Here is a 24,132-nt window from a genome sequence, read left to right on the forward strand (position 1 = left end):
GAAGGAAATAAAGAAGGCACCATGTTTCCCAATTATAGAGGTGGAGAGTTCTTTAGAATGGTAGTCGGCTACTTCCTTCTATTAGTTTGGATGAATGATATTCTAGAAGGGTAAAGGAAAAGCATTATTTGGAATGGTTTTATGGTTAATGGAGTTAAAAAATTAATGTTAGTGAGGAATTAGGAAATTAAATGTTACTCTCCATAATAAATTTTTAGGTGGTTTATTTTTAATTCACCTGAGATGAATAAGCTAGGATAGTTAGTTCCTCCATTTGGTTTGGAAGCTGCTGAAATTGGGCTGCGATTACCCTGTTACAGCATAATTTGACCCTTTATTTCTTCCTTAGGTGGAGGCCTGAATTTTGATCTATGCCTTACCTACATCCGTTTGCTTGAAAGTACTTAATGATCACATGACCTTGGATATGGATGCTGTCCTGTCGGATTTTGTCCGTTCTACAGGAGCAGAACCAGGGCTGGCTCGAGATCTCCTAGAAGGTAAGGAGTCTGTGGGGGAGAATGGCAAGAGAGGAGGTAAATGTGGTATTTATTGGTAGGGTGACTTGGAACATTTAAGGTGATCTGGAATCTACTTTGTGTATGTAAGATTTAAATTTCAGTTCATTCTAATGATCTAATTTGTGTAGGACCCACCATGATACACATAAGTATGAATGTTCTAAATTTTAGAGGCCTGGAGGATCAGAATCATAACTATAGGAGTCTTTGTTTACAGCCATAATTAACAAGTATTCTTTAATGATGAAACTATATAATGACAAAACAGGCAAGCCTGTGGGGAAAGCGGCAGATTTTTAGCATATGTAGGTAACTTTTTAAATTGTCAACCCCTTCCCAAGATGTGACAATTTGACATTTACTTTAGTTATCTGTGAGAAGAGAATGAATTTGGAAACAGATCAGTGTTTAAATTCCAGTTCACTAATTCAGTACCATCTTGCCTTTAACTTACATTCGTAGCAATAGAGGTGTAAAGTGGGTTTAAGATATACTTTAGAAATGGAAACAACAGTACCTGATCCTCATTCTCTTATCTTTATCTTTTTTTTTTTAAGAGCAAGTAGGTAGAAAATGTATTGAGTGTACATGCAGAGAGGGGGCATGCAGGCACTTTCACTAGGCTAGAAGCAGGAGGCCTCCAACCTTGGAACCATCTGCTTTTACTGCTTTACTTCACTTACTTCCTCATCCCTTCCTTGTTGGAGGTCCTTCCTCCTACCCTCCCTTCTCTCCAGGGTGGTGCCTGGTGGTAGATAGTGCCTTTAGGTGGGCCTCTCTTCATCTTTGTATCTTGTTTTTTTTCATTTAAAAGCTAACTCTAGTTGTAGTATAAATAAAAAACTAGAGAGGAGAGACATCAGAAGTGGAGTGACCACTTAGAGAGCGCCTTTCTGAAAGACCCAAGTAGGGATAAATTATTATGAGGGCCTGAAGTGGGGCAGTGACAGTGGAAATGCACAGGGAAGAGTGGGTTTGAGAAATATTTCAGAGATACAGTCAACCCTAATGATTGACTGGATGGTGAGGGTAAGGGAAGAATGGGAACTGAAAAATAGTAAGAATCTGAAAATGACCCAAGTTTCTGACCTGGAAGAAATGTGGTACCATTACTGATTTAGGGAATATAGGAGGAGAGGCAACAAGTTTTGGGAGGGAACATGATGAGCATTTGATTTGGGATATGTTGATTGTTAGACCTATTTTCTAGGTGTTTAGTGAACAATTGGGGATACAGATCCAATTCTCAGGACAGATGTTATTCATTCATTAATTGTTTCAGGACAAAAGTTCACTCATTCAGCAAATATTTATTGAGTGCCTAGTGTGTGCCAGGTACTGTTCTAAATCCTTGAACAAAACAAACGAAAATTCCTGCCTTCGTGTTCAAATGGAACAGACAATAAACCATAAATATAACTAAACAAATTATTAATTATAGTACAAGGTGTAAAGTGCTGTGGAAAACAGTAAGCAGAATGATGAAGTGGATTGTAATTTTTATATGGGGTAGTCAGGTAGGCCTTATTAGAAATAAGCTCAAATATAGCATTTGAGCAATCACCTAAAGGAGATGGGGAGTTAGCTGTGTAAATAAATGTATTGGGATTAGAGCCAGGCAGTGGGAGTAGCCTGAAAAGACCCTAAAGTGAGAGCAATCTTAGCCTGTTTTAGGAACAGCAAGGAGGCTAGTGTGACTGGAGCAGAGTGAGCAAAGGGAGTTAGAATAGATGGTGAAGGTAATTGTCTAGAAATAAATTCATCAGGCATGGATGTTAGTACAGCTTAACTGGAGAAATATAATAAGGAAAAAATCTATAACAGCAATAAACACATATATAATGCTTTCTGCATACCAAATGCTGCTATAAGATTGCTTTCAACTAGGTTAATTTTCATAACAACTCTGTGAGATAGGTACTGTTATTATCATCTCCATTTTCACAGGTGAAGATTTTGAGGCACAAAGAAAAGTCTGGAAAAGTAGATTGGGGTCATAGCATAGCAAGCCTTGAATGCCAGGCAAAGGGACCTAGGTTTTGCATAGACTTTAAAGGCAGTAGTAAGCCTTTGAAGATCTTGATAGTGAAATTGAATTAGAAAGATTAATCTCATGGGTTTATTTAGAGTGGATTGGAGATGGAGCACTAGGTGATAGGGATTGAACTATGGTAATAGCAGAGAAAATAGAATAGAAGGAAGTGAAAGCAATTATACAATAAGCATTTATTGAATAATTTACTTGGAGAAAGCGAAGATGAAATCTATTATGACAAATCCATCATTTAGGAACTTTTCTTCTTTAGGGTAGTGATTCTTATATGGGGTGGGGCCTGGGGTGTGTGTCACAGTTCCCTTTGTTTAATTTGGTGGCTGTTATCAACCCTTTCGCTGGAAAAATGCATAGACTATATAACTTTGTATATTCAATTTCAGGAGGTTTTGGATGCCCTGAAGCCCATTTAGGCTAAGAAACTGTGGATCTCAGAATTAGGAGACCTGGACTTAAGTCCTGCTGGGCCCTGATGCAACTAGCTGTGGTTTTGGGCAAGTCACTTCTCTAGGCTTCATTTCGTTTATCTGTAAAATGAGGTTTGAGATTAGTAGATCTCCAAGGCCCTTTCAGTTCTGATATTATGTGATCAATTTATTTTAAGTATTGGCTTTGTTTGTATTTTCCAGTGAGCAGTGTGCCTGAATTTCACAAATATTTGTTAGTGAATTAATATTTTTCAATAATGACAGATGAAAATTAAGACAATGATTAAAGCATTAAAATATGTTTAAATTTTGGTTAAAATAATTTTATTTCTCTTCGTAAGTAAAGAGAGGACGTTGTTTTAAGAATTTCATAGTAATTGTTTCTTGCTTTATTTAGTGCTTACTATGTATCTGGAATGTTTCCAGTAAAGTCAGCTGAATTTAAAAGTTGCTTGGTTTGTTATTTTGTTTGAAGCTAATTTTCCTTAGACCCATTTTCTCTTGTTTTTTCCCCTGGGTTATCACTCAGATTTTTGCCACTTTGGGCCCTAAGAGATTAGGGAAGGATGCAATTTGGTGTAAAACCAAAGTTCAATTCGTTCCATGGGGTAAAGCAAATGATTGCATTTAACTGTAACCTTTGAATTGTTGTAATGACAAGTGGCTCTGTCTTAACTTCTGTGGAAGGTTCAATCTCTTGTGGGGGTTGAGTGTGGGGAATCACATGTCTGTCCTCAGGACATACACACATGGACACATGGTAGACAGGGAATGTTTTCCAGATCTTTGAAAAAAGCCTTTTCTCAGTAATTGCAAATTTGAAATAAAACCATCAGGACATCTGAAGTGCTATGTGAGCCTATAATACAAGGAATGTTTTCTTTCTTCTTTCTCTGTTTACTTATAGCATTTCCTTTATTCATTAAATTCACCAAATATTTATTGAATGCCTTTTATTTAGTGAGTGCAATGTTTTTAGGTACCAGGGATATACAAATGAAAAAGAGAGACAAAGTTCTGAACATCATTGAGATTATTTTGGAGATCGATAGATAAGTACATAAAGAAATTAGTAGTATTTTAGATTGAAGTGCTATGAAGAAAATTAAAGTAGGGAAAGGGGAACGATTAAAGCCTACATGAATATGTGCTTGCTAATTTTAAGTGGTTGGAATGATCTTTCTGTGTCTTTCCCTAGTTTCCCCATACTCTGCAATGTCTGACTCACTTTTTTGCTTTATATCTTGACCAGGAAAGAATTGGGATGTGAGTGCTGCCCTCAGTGATTTTGAACAGCTACGTCAAGTCCATGCAGGAAATCTGCCCCCACCCTTTAGTGAAGGGAGTGGAAACCCCAGGACCCCTGAAAAAGGGGCAGATAAAGAACCCACTCGCGCTCTCCGACCAACCCTACAGCGGCAGGATGACTTTATTCAAGGTATTGGGTTACTGAGGGACATCTCTGTTTATGGCATGAGAAGGGAAGGGATTGCTAGTGCAGTCGGAAAGTCTTTGGACTAGTGGCTCTTTGGAGATCATTTCAGTCCTCCTCCCCCTCTTCCCTAGCTGAACTAATGAAAGGTGGCCTCAGTCCGTCAAGTGCTGATACCCTCAGTGTCTCTTCATGTTGAGTGCTGTCCTTTATGAGGGCCTTCTTCATAGCCTGTGAAAGAAATAGAGAAAGGAGGGTAATCTAATTGTTGAGATATGGTAAGTGTAGAATTGGAAGGATCACTACCCTCTATCTCTTTCGAGATATTAACAGTTTGTTAATATTTGCCAGTGTCTGTCAGAATTGCAAAATGCACATATACTATTTGATTTAATAATTTCATTTCTGGGAATTTATCACATACACACACACACACATATATATGTTTCCTTTAAAAATAAGTAAGTAATAAGGAAAGAATAAATTTAAAAATATAAGTAAAAAAGGCAAATAACTTAAAAAAACATACATACTGTATATAGAGATATTCATTGCAACATTATTTTTAATAATAAAACTTTTTAATGTCCATCAGTAGAGAAGTGTTTAAAGTGTAATCATCCATATTATAGAGTACTTTGCAGCCGTTAGAAAGAATTAAGTAGAGCTTGATATGCTGATTTGGAAAAATCTCTAAAATGTTTTGAGAAAGGTAAAATGCAATGCAGTGTATGTAGTATGCTACCATTTTTAAATATATATTTTTATTGAAATATCTTCACACACATACAGTCCATCCAAAGTATGTAATCAGTGGCTCACAGTATCATCAGATAGTTGTGTATTCATTTCATGATAATTTTTAGAACAGTCGTATCACTCCTGAAAAAGAAATAAAAAGAAAAAACTCATACATCCCATACCTTTTACCCCTTCTTCTCATTGATTTTTTTTTTTTTTTTAACATGGGCGGGCACCGGAAATCGAACCCGGGTCCTCTGGCATCACAGGCAAGCATTTCTGCCTGCTGAGCCACTGTGGCCCGCCTTTCTCATTGACTTTTAATATCTCAGTCTATCCAATTTCTTTTTTTTAATTTTTTTTATTAATTTTAAATAAAAAAATATGACAACAAAGAAACACAAACATTCTTAATATATAATCATTCCGTTCTACATATATAATCAGTAATTCAAAATATCATCACATAGTTGCATATTCATCATTATGATCATTTCTTAGAACATTTGCATCAATTCAGAAAAAGAAATAAAAGATAACATAAAAAGAAATAAAATGAAAACAGAAAAAAATATATACATACCATACCCCTTACCCCTCCCTTTCATTGATCACTAGCATTTCAAACTAAATTTATTTTAACATTTGTTCCCCTTAATATTTAATTTTTTTTTTTTTTTTTTTTTTTAAAGGAAAGACAGAGAGAAGGAAGGAAGGATAGAAGGAAGGAAGGAAGGAAGAAAGGGAAACATCTTTTAAACATTTTCTTGTTTTATTGTATTCTGTTTCTCTGTTTTTGTTACATGGGCTGGGGCCGGGAATCGAACCGAGGTCCTCCGGCATAGCAGGCAAGCACTTTGCCCGCTGAGCCACCGCGGCCCGCCCTTAATATTTAATTTTATTCGATATCTTCTACTCATCTGTTGACAAGGTAGATAAAAGGAGCATCAGACACAAGGTTTTCAGAATCACACAGTCACATTGTGAAGGCTATATCATTATACAGTCATCATCAAGAAACATGGCTATTGGAACACAGCTCTACATTTTCAGGCAGTTCCCTCCAAGCCTCTCCATTACATCTTGAATAACAAGGTGATATCTACTTAATGCATAAGAATAACCTCCAGGATAGCTTCTCAACTCTGTTTGAATCTCTCAGCCATTGACACTTTGTCTCCTTTCACTCTTCCCCCTTTTGGTCCAGAAGGTTTTCTCAATCCCTTCATGCTGAGTCTCAGCTCATTCTAGGATTTCTGTCCCACGTTGCCAGGAAGGTCCACACCCCTGGGAGTCATGTCCCACATAGACAGAGGGAGGCTGGTGAGTTTGCTTGTTGTGTTGGCTGGAGAGAGAGGCCACATCTGAGCAACAAAAGAGGTTCTCTTGGGGGTGGCTCTTAGGCTTAATTTTAAGTAGGCTTGACCTATCCCCTGTGGGGTTAAGTTTCATATGAACAAACCCCAAGACTGGGGGCTCAGCCTATAGCTTTGGTTGTCCACACTGCTTGTGAGAATATCAAGAATTCAACTAAGGGGGATTGAATTTTCCCCCATTCTTACCATTCCCCGAAGGGGACTTTGCAAATACTTTTTTATTCACTGTTCAAATTACTCTGGGATTCATCAGGGCATCACTCTGGACAAACCAGCAAAATCTCATGTCCTACTCAAGGTTCCATGTACTTATGTTATTCAGCCAGCTATCTACATAAGTTATATTAGGACATGCACAAGTCGAAATATAAATTTTGTACCAAATAAACATTTTTTCTTTAGTCTCACACATAAGTTGAAATTTTAAAATATTAATTACCATCAATTTTCAGCACCCTGCAGTAATGATATTCCTTTGTTCTTCCTCATGCAAAAACATTTTTTTAATTTGTACATTTAGTCACTATCAATATACACTCAATAGGCATTCCTAGATTATACCATCTCAATCTTTATCGTCTATTTTTCTTTGTGATTTCATTTATGCCTCCAGCCCTCCTCCCTCTATCATTCTCACATTCAACTTCATTCAGTGTTTTAACATAATTGTATTACAGTTAGGTAGTATTGTGCTGTCCATTTCTGAGTTTTTATATTCAGTCCTGTTGCACAATCTGTATCCCTTCAGCTCCAGTTACCCAATATCTTATCCTATTTCTATCTCCTGATGGTCTCTGTCACCAACAAAATATTTCAAGTTTGTTCACTAATGTCGGTTCATATCAGTGAGACCATACAGCATTTGTCCTTTTGTTTTTAGCAAATCTCACTCAGCATAATGTCCTTAAGGTCCATCTGTGTTGTTACATACTTCATAACTTTATTCTGTCCTACAGCTGCACAATATTCCATTGTATGTATATGCCACAGTTTGTTTAGCCACCTGTCTGTTGATGGACATTTTGGCTGTTTTCATCTCTTGGTAATTGTAATAATGCTGCTATAAACATTGGTGTGCAAATGTCCATTTGTGTCCTTCCCCTCATGTGCTTTGAGTAGAGACAGCATATAGATGGGTTCTGTTTTTTAATCCATTCTGCCAGTCTGTGTCTTTTGATTGGGGAGTTTGATGCATTAACATTTAGTGTTATTACTGCTGGGTAGTACTTTCTTCTACTATTTTGCCTTCTGGATTTTATATGTCATATCTAATTTTCCTTCTTTTTACCTTTACTCATAGTCTTCCTTTCTACACTGTTCTCCACACCACTCTCTTCTGTCTTTTCGTATCTGTCTCTAGTGCTCCCTTCAGTATTTCTTGCAGAGCTGGTCTCTTGGTCACAAATTCTCTCGGTGATTTTTTGTCTGAAAATGTTTTAATTTCTCCCTCATTTTTGAAGGACAATTTTGCTGGATATAGAATTCTTGGTTGGCAGTTTTTCTCTTTTAATAATTTAAATATATCATCCCACTGTCTTCTCGCCTCCATGGTTTCTGCTGACAAATCTACGCATAGTCTTATTGGGCTCCCCTTGTATGTGATGGATTGCTTTTCTCTTGCTGCTTTCAAGATTCTCTCTTTCTCTTTGACCTCTGACATATTGATTAGTAAATGTCTTGGAGTACTTCTATTTGGATCTATTCTCTTTGGGGTATGCTGCACTTCTTGGATCTGTGATTTCAAGTCTTTCATAAGAGTTGGGAAATTTTCAGTGATAATTTCCTCCATTAGTTTTTCTCCTCCTTTTCCCTTCTCTTCTCCTTGTGGGACACCCACAACACGTATATTTGTGCACTTCATATTGTCCTTCAGTTCCCTGAGTCCCTGCTCATATTTTTCCATTTTTTCCCCTATAGTTTCTGTTTCTTGTCAGATTTCAGATGTTCCGTCCTCCAGTTCACTAATCCTATGTTCTGTCTCTCGAAATCTACCATTGTAGGTTTCCACTGTTTTTTCATCTCCTCTACCGTGCCTTTCATTCCCATAAGTTCTGTAATTTTTTTCAGACTTTCAATTTCTTCTTTTTGTTCATTCCTTGCCTTCTTTATATCCTCCCTCAATTCATTGATTTGGTTTTTGATGAGGTTTTCCATATCTGTTCGTATATTCTGAATTAATTGTTTCAGCTGCTGTATCTCATTTGAATTGTTGGTGTGTTCCTTTGACTGGGCCATATCTTCAATTTTGCTAGTGTGATTTGTTTTTTTTTTGCTGGTGTCTAGGCATTTAATTACCTTAATTAGTTTATTCTGGAGATTGCTTTCACTTCTTTTACCTAGGGTTTTCTTGCTGGATGAATTTGTTGTCTATCTGTTCTTTGACATTCAGTTCAGTTTTATCTGGACCTCTAGCTTAGGTTTTGTTTAACAGAGAAGAATTTTTCAGTTCTTGTTTTCTTGTTTCTTGCCCTGCTTGTATGGTACCTTTCCCCCCCACACTTAGGTGGGTCTACTTAGGTATTATAGACCCCAGCCAGATTTTCCCAGATCACACTGGCCTCCTATCAGGAGGAAAGTGTCACCTGCATTGGTTTTCCCTGAGGGTGAGACCCAGCAGGTTGAAAGACTTTCCTGTGAAGTCTCTGGACTCTGTTTTTCTTATCCTGCCCAGTATGTGGTGCTTGTCTGACTGCAGGTCCCACCAGCATAAGATGATGCGGTACCTTTAACTTTGGTAGACTCTCCCTGCTGGGGGCGTGGTGGAGATGGAGGAGAGGTTGTAGGCTGGTTTTAATGGCTTCAAATTACCAAGCCCTGGTGTCTGAATTCCTTGAGGGAGGGATTCACCTGAGTTGGGTTTCACCTCTCCCCTGGAGAAGGCACAGGCTCCAGACAAGCCCTCAAACAGCCTTGTTTCTGCCTATGTCTGAGGCAGTTGCAGCCTGAGAAGCCCTGCCACTGAATCCAGAGGCAGTCAAGCCTTTGTAGAAACATAGCCACAAAAACCTCTGTTTCCATTTTTTTCTTCTTTTTCTGTCAGCCCTGCCCCCTCAACTCCGGGGCAAAAATCAGCGACCTCCACTTTGACCAGGTTCACCTGAGCTGGGGGCCTATTTTTAGTAGTCAGAACTTGTTAATTAATTCCACAGTTGGCGTTTAGCTAGGTTCAGCCCCTGCTGCTGGTAAAGTCCCTTTCCTGTCCCCTCTGGGAAGCAGCCTGTGGTGGGGGCACCATCTGGACCTGGAACTCCCAATTTGTTTTTTATCCCTTATCCCCGCCCCCCCCATTATGTATTCATTTGTTGTCCTTATTTTTTTACTCTTCTATCCATACCCTGGATAAAAAGGAGCATCAGACAGAAGGTTTTCACATTGTAAGTCACATTGTAAATTATATTGTTTTACAGTCATCTTCAAGTATCAAGGCTACTGGAACACAGCTCAACAGTTTCAGGTACCTCCCTCTAGCCACTCCAATACACCATAAACTAAATAGGGATATCTATATAATGCATAAGCATAATTGCTAGGCTAACCTCAAATCTGTTTGAAATCTCTCAGCCACTGTAACTTTATTTTTTCTCATTTCTCTCTTTCCCCTTTTGGTCAACAAGCCTTTCTCAGTCCCTTGATGCCAGGTCCTGGCTTATCCTGGGATTTCTGTCCTACATTGCCAGGGAGATTTACACCCCTGGGAGTTATTTCCCATGTAAACCAGGACAATGAATTCACTTCCCAAGTTGGCTTAGAGAGAGAGGCCACATCTGAGAAACAAAAGAAGTTCTCTGGGGGTGACTTTTATGCCTAATTTTAAGTAAGCTTAGCCTATCCTTAGCAGGAAAACGTTTCATAGGGGCAAACCCCAAGATCGAGGGCCCAGCCTATATCATGCGAGAATATCACGAATTCCCCAGATGGGGAAGTTGAATATTTCCTCTTTTGTCCCCAATCCCCCAAGGGGACGTGCAAACACTTTTTTATTCTCTGCCCAAATTACTCTGGAATGTATCAGGGCATCATACTAACCTGGACAAACAAACACCCATTTGTGTTTAAAAAATGATGTTAAAGGATGTATATGCTTCTATGTGCATAAAAATTTCTAGAAGGAGACAAAGGTTTGCCTCTAGGGAAGGGGTCAGGAGTCTTGAAGAAGAGGGAAATCTCTCTCTTTTTTTTTTGTCACAACACTCTTTAATAAGTAGTTGCAGGACAGATCCCAGAGTTTGTCATGGGCTACCAAACAATCCACTCATATTTTTCCTTCTAGCTGCTCCAGAATATAGAAGACTAGAAGGAATAAATATTTTTTTTATTAACTAAAAAAAAAAAGAAATTAACACAACATTTAGAAATCATTCCATTCTACATATGCAGTCAGTAATTCTTAATATCATCACATAGATGTATGATCATCATTTCTTAGTACATTTGCATCGATTTAGGAAAAGAACTAGCAAAACAACAGAAAAAAATATAGAATGTTAATATAGAGAAAAAAATAAAAATAATAATAAAAAATAAAAATATATATATAAAAAAGGAAAAAGAAAAAAAACAAAAGACACAAACAAACAAACAAACAAAAACTATAGCTCAGATGCAGCTTCATTCAGTGTTTTAACATAATTACAATTAGGTATTATTGTGCTGTCCATTTTTGAGTTTTTGTATCTAGTCCTGTTGCACAGTCTGTATCCCTTCAGCTACAATTACCCATTATCTTACCCTGTTTCTAACTCCTGCTGGTCTCTGTTACCAATGACATATTCCAAGTTTATTCTCGAATGTCGGATCACATCAGTGGGACCATACAGTATTTGTCCTTTAGTTTTTGGCTAGACTCAGTCAGCATAATGTTCTCTAGGTTCATCCATGTTATTACATGCTTCATAAGTTTATTCTGTCTTAAAGCTGCATAATATTCCATCGTATGTATATACCACAGTTTGTTTAACCACTCGTCTGTTGATGGACATTTTGGCTGTTTCCATCTCTTTGCAATTGTAAATAACGCTGCTATAAACATTGGTGTGCAAATGTCCGTTTGTGTCTTTGCCCTTAAGTCCTTTGAGTAGATACCCAGCAATGGTATTTCTGGGTCGTATGGCAATTCTATATTCAGTTTTTTGAGGAACCGCCAAACTGCCTTCCACAGTGGTTGCACCATTTGACATTCCCACCAACAGTGGATAAGTGTGCCTCTTTCTCCGCATCCTCTCCAGCACTTGTCATTTTCTGTTTTGTTGATAATGGCCATTCTGGTGGGTGTGAGATGATATCTCATTGTGGTTTTGATTTGCATTTCTCTAATGGCCAGGGACATTGAGCATCTCTTCATGTGCCTTTTGGCCATTTGTATTTCCTCTTCTGAGAGGTGTCTGTTCAAGTCTTTTTCCCATTTTGTAATTGGGTTGGCTGTCTTTTTGTTGTTGAGTTGAACAATCTCTTTATAAATTCTGGATACTAGACCTTTGTCTGATATGTTGTTTCCAAAAATTGTCTCCCATTGTGTAGGCTGTCTTTCTACTTTCTTGATGAAGTTCTTTGATGCACAAAAGTGTTGAATTTTGAGGAGCTCCCATTTATTTCTTTCTTTCTTCAGTGCTCTTGCTTTAGGTTTAAGGTCCATAAAACCGCCTCCAATTGTAAGTTTCATAAGATATCTCCCTACATTATCCTCTAACTGTTTTATGGTCTTAGACCTAATGTTTAGATCTTTGATCCATTTTGAGTTAACTTTTTTGTATAAGGTGTGAGATATGGGTCCTCTTTCATTCTTTTGCATATGGATATCCAGTTCTCTAGGCACCATTTATTGAAGAGACTGTTCTGTCCCAGGTGAGTTGGCTTGACTGCCTTATCAAAGATCAAATGTCCATAGATGAGAGGGTCTATATCTGAGCACTCTATTCGATTCCGTTGGTCGATATATCTATCTTTACGCCAATACCATGCTGTTTTGACCACTGTGGCTTCATAATATGCCTAAAAGTCCGGCAGCATGAGACCTCCAGCTTCGTTTTTTTTCCTCAAGATACTTTTAGCAATTCGGGGCACCCTGCCCTTCCGGATAAATTTGCTTATTGGTTTTTCTAATTCTGAAAAATAAGTTGTTGGGATTTTGATTGGTATTGCATTGAATCTGTAAATCAATTTAGGTAGGATTGACATCTTAACTATATTTAGTCTTCCAATCCATGAACACGGTATGCCCTTCCATCTATTTAGGTCTTCTGTGATTTCTTTTAACAGTTTTTTGTAGTTTTCTTTGTATAGGTTTTTTGTCTCTTTAGTTAAATTTATTCCTAGGTATTTTATTCTTTTAGTTGCAATTGTAAATGGAATTCGTTTCTTGATTTCCCCCTCAGCTTGTTCATTGCTGATGTATAGAAATGCTACAGATTTTTGAATGTTGATCTTGTAACCTGCTACTTTGCTGTACTCATTTATTAGCTCTAGTAATTTTGTTGTGGATTTTTCTGGGTTTTCGACGTATAGTATCATATCGTCTGCAAACAGTGATAGTTTTACTTATTCCTTTCCAATTTTGATGCCTTGTATTTCTTTTTCTTGTCTAATTGCTTTGGCTAGAACCTCCAACACGATGTTGAATAATAGTGGTGATAATGGACATCCTTGTCTTGTTCCTGATCTTAGGGGGAAAGTTTTCAATTTTTCCCCATTGAGGATGATATTAGCTGTGGGTTTTTCATATATTCCCTCTATCATTTTAAGGAAGTTCCCTTGTATTCCTATCTTTTGAAGTGTTTTCAACAGGAAAGGATGTTGAATCTTGTCAGATGCCTTCTCTGCATCAACTGAGATGATCATGTGATTTTTCTGCTTTGATTTGTTGATATGGTGTATTACATTAATTGATAATCTTATGTTGAACCATCGTTGCATACCTGGGATGAATCCTACTTTGTCATGATGTATAATTCTTTTAATGTGTTGTTGGATACGATTTGCTAGAATTTTGTTGAGGATTTTTGCATCTATATTCATTAGAGAGATTGGTCTGTAGTTTTCTTTTTTTGTAATATCTTTGCCTGGTTTTGGTATGAGGGTGATGTTGGCTTCATAGAATGAATTAGGTAGCTTTCCCTCCACTTTGATTTTTTTGAAGAGTTTGAGGAGAGTTGGTACTAATTCTTTCTGGAATGTTTGGTAGAATTCACATGTGAAGCCGTCTGGTACTGGACTTTTCTTTTTAGGAAGCTTTTGAATGACTGATTCAGTTTCTTTAGTTGTGATTGGTTTTTTGAGGTCATCTATTTCTTCTTGAGTCAAAGTTGGTTGTTCATGTCTTTCCAGGAACCCGTCCATTTCCTCTAAATTGTTGTATTTATTAGCGTAAAGTTGTTCATAGTATCCTGTTATTACCTCCTTTATTTCTGTGAGGTCAGTGGTTATGTCTCCTCTTCCATTTCTGATCTTATTTATTTGCATCCTCTCTCTTCTTCTTTTTGTCAATCTTGCTAAGGGCCCATCAATCTTATTGATTTTCTCATAGAACCAACTTCTGGTCTTATTGATTTTCTCTATTGTTTTCATGTTTTCAATTTCATTTATTTCTGCTCTAATCTTTGTTATTTCTTTCCTTTTGCTTGCTTTGGGGTTAATTTGCTGTTCTTTCTCCAGTTCTTCCAAGTGGACAGTTAATTCCTGAATTTTTGCCTTTTCTTCTTTTCTGATATAGGCATTTAGGGCAATAAATTTCCCTCTTAGCACTGCCTTTGCTGCGTCCCATAGGTTTTGATATGTTGTGTTTTCGTTTTCATTCGCCTCGAGATATTTACTAATTTCTCTTGCAATTTCTTCCTTGACCCACTCGTTGTTTAAGAGTGTGTTGTTGAGCCTCCATGTATTTGTGAATTTCCTGGCACTCCGCCTATTATTGATTTCCAACTTCATTCCTTTATGATCCGAGAAAGTGTTGTGTATGATTTCAATATTTTTAAATTTGTTAAGACTTGCTTTGTGACCCAGCATATGGTCTATCTTTGAGAACGATCCATGAGCACTTGGAAAAAAGGTGTATCCTGCTGCTGTGGGATGTAATGTCCTATAAATGTCTGTTAAGTCTAGCTCATTTATAGTAATATTCAGATTCTCTATTTCTTTATTGATCCTCTGTCTAGATGTTCTGTCCATTGATGAGAGTGGTGAATTGAAGTCTCCAACTATTATGGTATATGTGTCTATTTCCCTTTTCAGTGTTTGCAGTGTGTTCCTCACGTATTTTGGGGCATTCCGGTTCGGTGCATAAATATTTATGATTGTTATGTCTTCTTGTTTAATTGTTCCTTTTATTAGTAGATAGTGTCCTTCTTTGTCTCTTTTAACTGTTTTACATTTGAAGTCTAATTTGTTGGATATTAGTATAGCTACTCCTGCTCTTTTCTGGTTGTTATTTGCATGAAATATCTTTTCCCAACCTTTCACTTTCAACCTATGTTTATCTTTGGGTCTAAGATGTGTTTCCTGTAGACAGCGTATAGAAGAATCCTGTTTTTTAATCCATTCTGCCAGTCTATGTTTTTTGATTGGGGAATTCAGTCCATTAACATTTAGAGTTATTACTGTTTGGATAATATTTTCCTCTACCATTTTGCCTTTTGTATTATATATATCATATCTGATTTTCCTTCTTTCTACACTCTTCTCCATACCTCTCTCTTCTGTCTTTTTGTATCTGACTCTAGTGCTCCCTTTAGTATTTCTTGCAGAGCTGGTCTCTTGGTCACAAATTTTCTCAGTGACTTTTTGTCTGAAAATGTTTTAATTTCTCCCTCATTTTTGAAGGACAATTTTGCTGGATATAGAAGTCTTGGTTGGCAGTTTTTCTGTTTTAGTAATTTAAATATATCATCCCACTGTCTTCTAGCTTCCATGGTTTCTGCTGAGAAATCTATACATAGTCTTATTGGGTTTCCCTTGTATGTGATGGATTGTTTTTCTCTTGCTGCTTTCAAGATCCTCTCTTTCTCTTTGACCCCTGACATTCTAACTAGTAAGTGTCTTGGAGAACGCCTATTTGGGTCTATTCTCTTTGACGTGCGCTGCACTTCTTGGATCTGTAATTTTAGATCTTTTATCATAAGAGTTGGGAAATTTTCGGTGATAATTTCTTCCATTAGTTTTTCTCCTCCTTTTCCCTTCTCTTCTCCTTTTGGGACACCCACAACACGTATATTTGTGCGCTTCATATTATCATTCAGTTCCCTGATCCCCTGTTCAAATTTTTCCATTCTTTTCCCTATAGTTTCTGTTTCTTTTTGGAATTCAGATGTTCCGTCCTCCAGTTCACTAATTCTAGCTTCTGTCTCTTTAAATCTATCATTGTAGGTATCCATTGTTTTTTTACATCTTTTCTGCTTTGTCCTTCACTCCCATAAGTTCTGATTTGTTTTTTCAGATTTTCTATTTCTTCTTTTTGTTCAGCCCATGTCTTCTTCATGTCCTCCCTCAATTTATTGATTTGGTTTTTGAAGAGGTTTTCCATTTCTGTTCGTATATTCAGCATTAGTTGTCTCAGCTCCTGTATCTCATTTGAACTATTGATTTGTTCCTTTGACTGGGCCATATCTTCAATTTTCCGAGCGTGATCTGTTATTTTTTGCTGGCGTCTGGGCATTTAATCAGATTTCCCTGGGTGTGGGACCCAGCAGGTTGAAAGATTTTTCTGTGAAATCTCTGGGCTCTGTTTTTCTTATCCTGCCCAGTAGGTGGCACTTGTCTGTCTGCGGGTCCCACCAGTAAAAGATGCTGTGGCTCCTTTAACTTTGGAAAACTCTCGCTGTGGGGGAGGGTCGCCAGCCAAAGCGGCTTGGGGGAGTGCCGATCCGGATCTCTCAGCCGGCCCGGGAATCCGCGCGTGGGGAGGGTCGCCAGCCTCCGCGTCTTGGGGGAGTGCCGGTCCAAATCTCCCAGCTGGCCCGGGACGCCAAGCGTGGCAGGGGGGCGCCGGCCGCTGCGGCTTGGGGGAGTGCCTATCCAACGTTCCCAGCCGGACCAGGAAGCCACGTGTGTGGAAGGGACCCCGGTCGCCGGTCTCCGTGGCTTGGGGGACCTCCGATCCAATTCTCCCAGCCGGTCCGGGCAGCCACGCGTTGGGGGGGTGGGCGCCAGCCGCCGCGGCTTGAGAAGACTGCCTGTCCAATTCTCCCAGCCGGCCCGGGAAGGAGGGAGGGAGGGACTCTGGCCGCCAGCCACCCTGGCCCGGGGATACGCGCACCCCTCTGTGATCTCACCGCTGCGGATTCTCCCTGCCGGTTCAGCCGTTCCAGAATGGGGTACGCTGTCTTTTTGGTCTCTGTCGTGGCTCCGGGAGCTTTTCTGTACTGTTTCTATTTCTTTAGTAGCTGTTCTGGAGGAGGAACTAAGACCCGCGCGTCTTACTAAGCCGCCATCTTCTCCGGAAGTCGGAAATCTCTTTTTAAAAAACAATTTATACCTTTTGATATTTTTACTTTTTTTACTATAGGTATGTGATTTTTTAAATTTTTGTTTTACTTTTTATTTTCTTTTTGCTACTTTTTAAATGCCTAAAAAATAGTTTTAAAAAATAACAGCACTATAAATAACTTTAGGAAACCCTCGATTTATTTTTGTGTGCTGTCTCTGGCATGTTTTGATTGAAAACTGCTCCCCTAAAATGATTCTTAGCTACTGCCCCCTTCTGGTGATCATTATATAACTCAAGCTGTCATATGAATTGTAATATTGTACCAAGCAAATTATGAGCAGAATGTAATATTTCCCTGGGAATTGCTAATGCTGTGTATTCAGAAGGTAAATTAAATTATTTGAGGACTTTGTATTTACTGTGTTCCTCTTAGAACATTTTAGTTAAGAATCCAGTGTACCTTATAAATTTCTGATAAATATGGGCAATATTCCCAATACCCTGAAAATTTACATATAGAGTCTTTAATTAAATCTGACCCAGTAAAAGCCTGTATCCTTTATTCTGTCTTCCTCTCACCAAACAGTTACCAGATTGCTTAATGCGTAGGTTGCTGTCATGTTGGGAAATGGAAGTAGAAGACAGAGTCATAGGGAAAGGAAGGTCAGATAAATTTCAAACGGTGATAGAAGGAGAAATGAATATTTGCTATTAATATGAAATGTGGCTACAAAAATACCGTTTTTTGTATTTCTTCAATTGTATTTGGCTTAAGAAAAGGATTGTGAAATTCACTAGCCGATTAGAAGCACAGTTTTTCCCTGCCTGCAAACTCTGTGGAAAGAGAATCATCAGTACATCAGTGGAGAGTTCTCTGAGTGAATTCTGTGTATTCTAAGGTGACTCCATTTCTCATTGCAGAAAAACGCCTGTCTAGGGGCATCTCCCACGCCAGCTCCAGCATTGTTTCCCTGGCTCGGTCCCATGTCTCCTCCAATGGTGGGGGTGGGGGGAGCAGTGAGCACCCCCTGGAAATGCCCATCTGTGCCTTCCAGCTCCCAGATCTCACTGTGTACAGCGAAGACTTCCGCAGCTTCATCGAGAGAGACCTCATTGAACAGTCCATGCTTGTTGCCTTGGAACAGGCAGGTCAGTGAGCGCTGCTGCTCCGTGTTCTCCCCTCTGCTCTTCCACGGGCAGGCATACCAAGGGGGTTCTGGAGGGGCTGGGCTTGGTTCGCAGCTTCTGCTCTACCTGGGCGGGACTGAGTGTAGTCAGTGTCAGCAGTCAGTCTACCTCAGTCTGCACTGAGGTAGAAAAAAGACATAGATTAAATACTTTCCTCTGAAAGTTTCCTATTTAATGGAGGGGAAAGCAGATATACATATGAAAGGCCTAGGAATATTTAAAAATCAATACACACACACAAAAAAACAAACTAATTAGAATTGGCTCTGGATCACTCTTGTGAACAGAAAGAATCAGTGCTGTGATGATACACAATAGCGATTGTCTAAAAATTCACATTTACAGGAGCGTTTCCCACAAGATTTATTACCTTTATAATTATGTTTGTCTTAAATTATTGTTAATATTAGTTAATACAATGGGATGAGGCAGCTTGGAGTTCAGGGAAAGCTAGTCAGGTCTTAACAACACTTCCATAGAAGAAGGTAGGGCATGGAAGGAAAGCTTTGATTTTTTTTCATTTTGTACTCCTCTATACATTCTACAATTTTTTAAACAACATACATCTAATTCTATTTTTTTTTAAATTAGCAAGTTATGTAGCTAGTGAGATTGTAGGCCAGATTTTCTTTTTGTAGACTTTTTGGTAGGTAATGAAAACTAAGGTTATTTTTAAGTGTCATTCATAAATATTTTATTTGGATAAATAATGGCTTGGTAATTGAGGAAAAACTATACAGAACTGAGGTTAATTTTCTTGGGCGTTTTATGTGCTTTGTCTTTTTTTTAAATTAAAAAAAAATTTTTTTTTCATATGGGCAGGTACCGGGAATCGAGCGCGGGTCCTCTGGCATGGCAGGCAAACATTCTTGCCAGCTGAGCCACCGTGGCCCTGTACTTTGTCTTTTTATTGCTCGTGTCTATAAAGTCATACCATATAATGTTGACTGTCATATATGCAGATGATACTCACAGGACACTTTGAATACATGCTTTTAATTATTTTTCTACTGACAGTGGATTGTGCTGCACTTTATCACTACAGTAGTTACTGGTCTCCTCATCAGAGTGAAATATACAGACCAAGGAGCCAACACAGGATTTGAACCTGTGACCTTGGCCTCGTCATCTGACAGTACTGATGTTTTGGGCTGGCTACTTCTTCATCGTGGGGGCTGTCTCGTGCATTATATTATGTTTACCAACATCCCTGGACTCTGCCCACGGGATGTCAGTAGCACCCTGCCCTAGTTGAAGCAACGAAAAATATTTCCAAACATTACCAAATCATCCCTGCTTAAGAACCAATGATCGAAACAGTCATACTCAATAGATCCTGACCCAATAGTTAAAAGTAAAGATATAAAGAATAATTGAGCAATCAGAGTTAAATGGGTTTATTCTAGAAAGTCTTCGAGGTAAATTTGGAGTTTGTTTTAGAAATAGAGAAGTGGGAAGGCCTTCATGGATAATTTTCTCTCCGTTTCCTCTACTATCATTTCTGCAGGGCGTCTAAACTGGTGGGTGAGTGTGGACCCCACCTGTCAGAGGCTGCTTCCTTTGGCAACTACTGGAGATGGGAATTGCCTCTTGCACGCAGCCTCCCTTGGTGAGTCCTCCATTCCCTTGTGGAAAGGAAGCCAGAGTCACACTTCATGTGCAGTGCTCAATCTTAACTTTGATCTTGGGCAGAAGTGATGGTTCAGTGTGTGTGTGTGTTGGCAGGAGAGGAGATGGGAGCAAGCCCTACCCTGGTGTTTCAGTCTTGTTTGGAGATAATGAGGAGAACACAAGATTTAGTTTGGGGTCTATCTACTCTGAGAGCTGACCCCCAGAAACAATGTACTAAGCAATAATACATAGCTATCTATATCTATAGTTTATGTAATATTTATTCTTTTGGTGCATAAAAGATGTTTTCAGTAGTCCTTTGAAGGCCTTGTTTACTTTAAATTAGAAAGCCTATTTACAATTCAAGGTGTTATTTGCCCTAAGTAAAAAAAAAAAAAAAGAGTACCTTGTTTATTCAGCTCTGACACTGATTACTGTGTGATAGACCAGTCTTTTTATCTGCTGCGACACTGGATTTTAGTGTTAGATTTGCTTCAGGAGTAAGATCTTCAGGGGGTTGTGAGATGTGTTATGTCCCCCAATTTCAAGTTTTGAAACTCTCAACTTACAGAGTAGAAATATCTTTTCTTTTTTGATTAACTACTTCCTCTGAATCACAGCAGGAGTTTCATTGAACTTGGTCTTCAGTCTGTTTTCATTCATGCCTTTATCTGTGTATCATAATTAACAAGTAAAGTTGAGACAAGGTAAGGGGTCTTTCATTTCTGGGTAACCACCATCTTTCCTGGCACAGGAATGTGGGGTTTCCATGATCGTGACTTGATGCTACGGAAAGCGTTGTATGCACTGATGGAGAAGGGAGCAGAGAAAGAAGCACTGAAACGGCGCTGGAGGTGGCAGCAAACACAGCAGAATAAAGAGGTGGGGGAGCTTGGGTGGGGTATGTGGCTTCCCAAAGTTACCTAGGAGAAATGCCCGGGACAGACCAGTAGGAAATTTCTCCAAGTATTTAGGTCAGTGTAGTTCCCTTGAAGTCTTGGAAATTGTAGAAAATGCATATAATGCCATAGGGTAAAAATGTCCTCTGATAGACTTGTAAGAACTGGTGTGAGGAAACAGATGAGTCCTGCAGAGGAGGAATGTAACATTGTGCTTTTCACCTGATAGGTGCACAGTAGACCTGTAGTGGCAGTCTTTTGCAAAAGGGGATATAATAGGATTTTGCATTCTTTTTTTTTTTGCTTGTAATAATGCTAGACCAATATTTTAAAAAATTTTATTAATAAAACCAATCAACATGCAATATGAACATTCTTTTTTCATCACATAGTTGTATATTCATCGTCATGAACATTTCTTAGAACATTTTTATCAATTCAGAAAAAGAAATAAAAAGAAAACAGAAAAAAAATTCATACATACCATACCCCTTACCCCTCCCATTCATTGATCACTAGCATTTTTTTTACTAGACCAATTTTTAAGGAATTTTATTTTCAACCTTAGATAGAAATGTAAATGCTTAAAATGTTTTTGGACATATATACCATTTGCTTTTCATATATTCAGTTTTAGTTTAGAATTTTAAAAAGGATATCTGTTAAATTGAGTTTGAGTAGTATTTCTCAGGAATTTAGCCAATGGTCTTGAGACTGATTTTATATAAGAAAATAACAGTGGAGGGACTTATAGCCAGATGGTGGAACAGGAGAGACTTCATGCAATAACATGTGAAAGGACTGAAAAATGACTGGGACAGCAGTTTCGGGGTATGAGTGATGAGCGAAGGTCTTCATCTCTACCTAGGGAGACCCTGAATGAAAGAATGGAGGTATTGGAATGGAGAAAACAGGGTGAGTGAGTTCTGCCAGAATTCCAGTCTACATCCACAGCCAGCTAGGGAAATTTTCCCTTATTGTAAGCTGGGAGTTCCGGGGGGCGGGAGGGGGCGGGGAATTGGAAGCTAACAGACTCACTCTCCTTGCGTACAAAGACTAGTCAGGCGGAATACAGTGTCTGCTCCCCACCCCTGAGACAGGCTGCTGCAGGCTCCTGGTTTATTTTGGTAGAGACTATAGGGCTTTCCTCCAGGAAGGAGGGAGAAACAAGTGATGCCTGTCTGACATCTGGCCAGCAAGAGGGAGTTGTGTTGGGTCCTCCTATCACTCCATACAAGGATGGAGAGGCGAGGCCAAGGAAGCTATGGAACTATGTGCCTCGGCCACCTAGCAGATATTTTTGAATTGGCTGTGGGCAGGGGAAGTTGAAATACCCAGTCCCACAGCCCAAGATCATCCGAAGTGAGAGTTTGGGGGCCACAAGAACCATCAGGCATGCAAGCAGTGGGCCCTGGCTGGGATTACATCAGGTTTCTAATTAATTTAGCTGGCACCTGTAACCCAGGACAGGTGTGCCTGAGAGGAAGAGGTGGCTCAAGAGCACCATCTGCTGGGAAGAAGTGGAAAGTGTAGTCTGACAAATTGCCTGTCTAGCTCTCAAGAGAGATTTAAGGAGAATTGCAATCCCCACTTGGGATCCAGGACTTGGTTTGGTGGGGTAGGACTGACAAACCAAGTCCAAACAGGACATTCAGTGCAAATCTAAATACAAATCATAGATGTATGAAGGAAATTAACTTAAAAAATAAACTGAAGACATTTAAATGCCCTGTGTGCAACAGAAAATCATAAAGCATGTTAAGACTCATGCAGAAAGAGAGACATGGCCACAGAGAAATGTGTCTAAAGTAGTTAGTAGTGTCCATCACGAGACCCCTGTCTCAGGGTTTTGAAAATAAATTAATATTGATTTTTTTTTCCAGTTACAAGAGTAGTGAGTTTTTGTGATTACAATTTATAAAATTTATAGAAGCCCTGTGGGCTAGAAATAATTGTTAGCATTTGATTTACTTTCTTTTTTATTAATGCATTGGTAATTTATAAGAGAGTCCTATTCAGCCTTTTATAACTGGCTGTTTTCCATGCCAGGTATTGTTACATGTTTTAAAAGATAACGTAATATTTTTTTGCCAATTTTAAAGTCCATCCCAATTTCAGGCATGTTAAAATGTGAAAAAAAATGTGCATCATAGAATGCAAAGATGGCATATTACAGTTTAGCATTTTTTCCTACTCAGAACATAATGAGATATCTTAGAAATTGAGTCTTAGATTTCATGAGATTCATTATTTCATTATATAGTGTTCTAGTCTACCAGAGCTGCCAGAACACAGCACACCAGAGATGGATTGGCTTTTAATAAAAAGGGATTTATTTAGTTAAAAGCATATAGGTCTTCAGAGGAAAGGCAGCTAACTTTCAACTGAGGTTCTTTCTTACATGGGAAGGCATAAGGCGACCTCTGCTGGCCTTCTCTCCAGGCCTCTGGGCCCCAGCAGCTTTCCCCGGGATAATTCCTTTCTGCATCTCCAAAGACCTAGGCTAAGGTGCAAGTGCTGAGATGAGGTATGCTGAGCTGGTTGGGCTGTGCTATGCTGAGCTCTCTCGTTTAAGCATCCAGGCAATTAAATCAAACATCACTCATTGCAGCAGGCACGCCTCCTAGCCGACTGCAGGTGTAATCAGTGACAGATGAGCTTTACATGCCTTTGGCTCATGCCCACAGCAATAGAACTAGGCACTTTCACCTGGCCAAGTAGACACCTGAACCTAACTAACACATATAGATATATCATGATTTAATGAAGTTCCTACTGAAGCAGTTTGGGATTTTTTCCCCTATAATAATCAATGCTGTGATGAATCCTGTCTTCAATTTAGAATGTTTATACTGTTCCTTAGGGATACATTGCTAAAAGTGGAGTTGCTTATTCAAATTTTATCGAATATTGCCCAACTGCCCTTCAGAAAGGGAACAGCTAATACTAATTCTAGCTATTTTTTTCTTTAATCTTTATTAATCCAATAATTGAAAAATGATATCTTAGCATTTTTTTTTTACAGGTGATTGGTTTTCTCGTGCTTATTGGGGGCTTATTTGTACTTTATGAGTTGCCCATTCATAGTTCATTTTTATTTGAAATTCTGCCTTTTTTTTTTTTGTCCTTGGAATTGCTCCTGATTCAGGAAACCCAAATGCACCCATGAAATTCTGCCTTTTTTCATATTTCTTCTGTGAGCTTATTTAGGAGGCTGTTTAGCATATGCTGCAAGTATTGTATCTAAGAAAAAAATCACTGAAGGAGACAGAATCTGGAACAACTAATGAAGGATATTCATAACAACATAAAAGATAATAAAAAGACACTGGAAACCTAGAGGGCCCAGCTCTAGAGCATCAGCTAGATCCATCTTCCTACTCCATATTATTGACAACCTTCCAACATGAAAAATTTAGAATGGCTTTAGCCAAATACCCCTAAAGAGTGAAAGAAAAATCAAAGGTCG

General features: G+C 38.7%; 1 protein-coding gene across 12 annotated transcripts in view; it reads left to right on the forward strand.

The window, feature by feature from the left end:
• Positions 1-24,132, forward strand: part of OTUD7B (OTU deubiquitinase 7B) — an 83,444-nt gene that overhangs the window by 36,173 nt on the left and 23,139 nt on the right. For 11 of the 12 annotated variants that reach the window (XM_077156183.1, XM_077156181.1, XM_077156175.1 and 8 more), the window contains 5 exons: positions 350-500; positions 4,255-4,440; positions 17,887-18,114; positions 19,661-19,762; positions 20,519-20,646. In XM_077156183.1, coding sequence (XP_077012298.1) covers positions 416-500; positions 4,255-4,440; positions 17,887-18,114; positions 19,661-19,762; positions 20,519-20,646 — 729 coding nt within the window. In that variant the 5' untranslated portion in view covers positions 350-415. Of the gene's footprint in view, positions 1-349; positions 501-4,254; positions 4,441-17,886; positions 18,115-19,660; positions 19,763-20,518; positions 20,647-24,132 lie in introns of those variants that run through there. The other variant, XM_077156185.1, reaches the window with a different exon arrangement.

Source organism: Tamandua tetradactyla, chromosome 4, assembly GCF_023851605.1.
Source record: "Tamandua tetradactyla isolate mTamTet1 chromosome 4, mTamTet1.pri, whole genome shotgun sequence".
Classification (NCBI taxonomy): domain Eukaryota; kingdom Metazoa; phylum Chordata; class Mammalia; order Pilosa; family Myrmecophagidae; genus Tamandua; species Tamandua tetradactyla.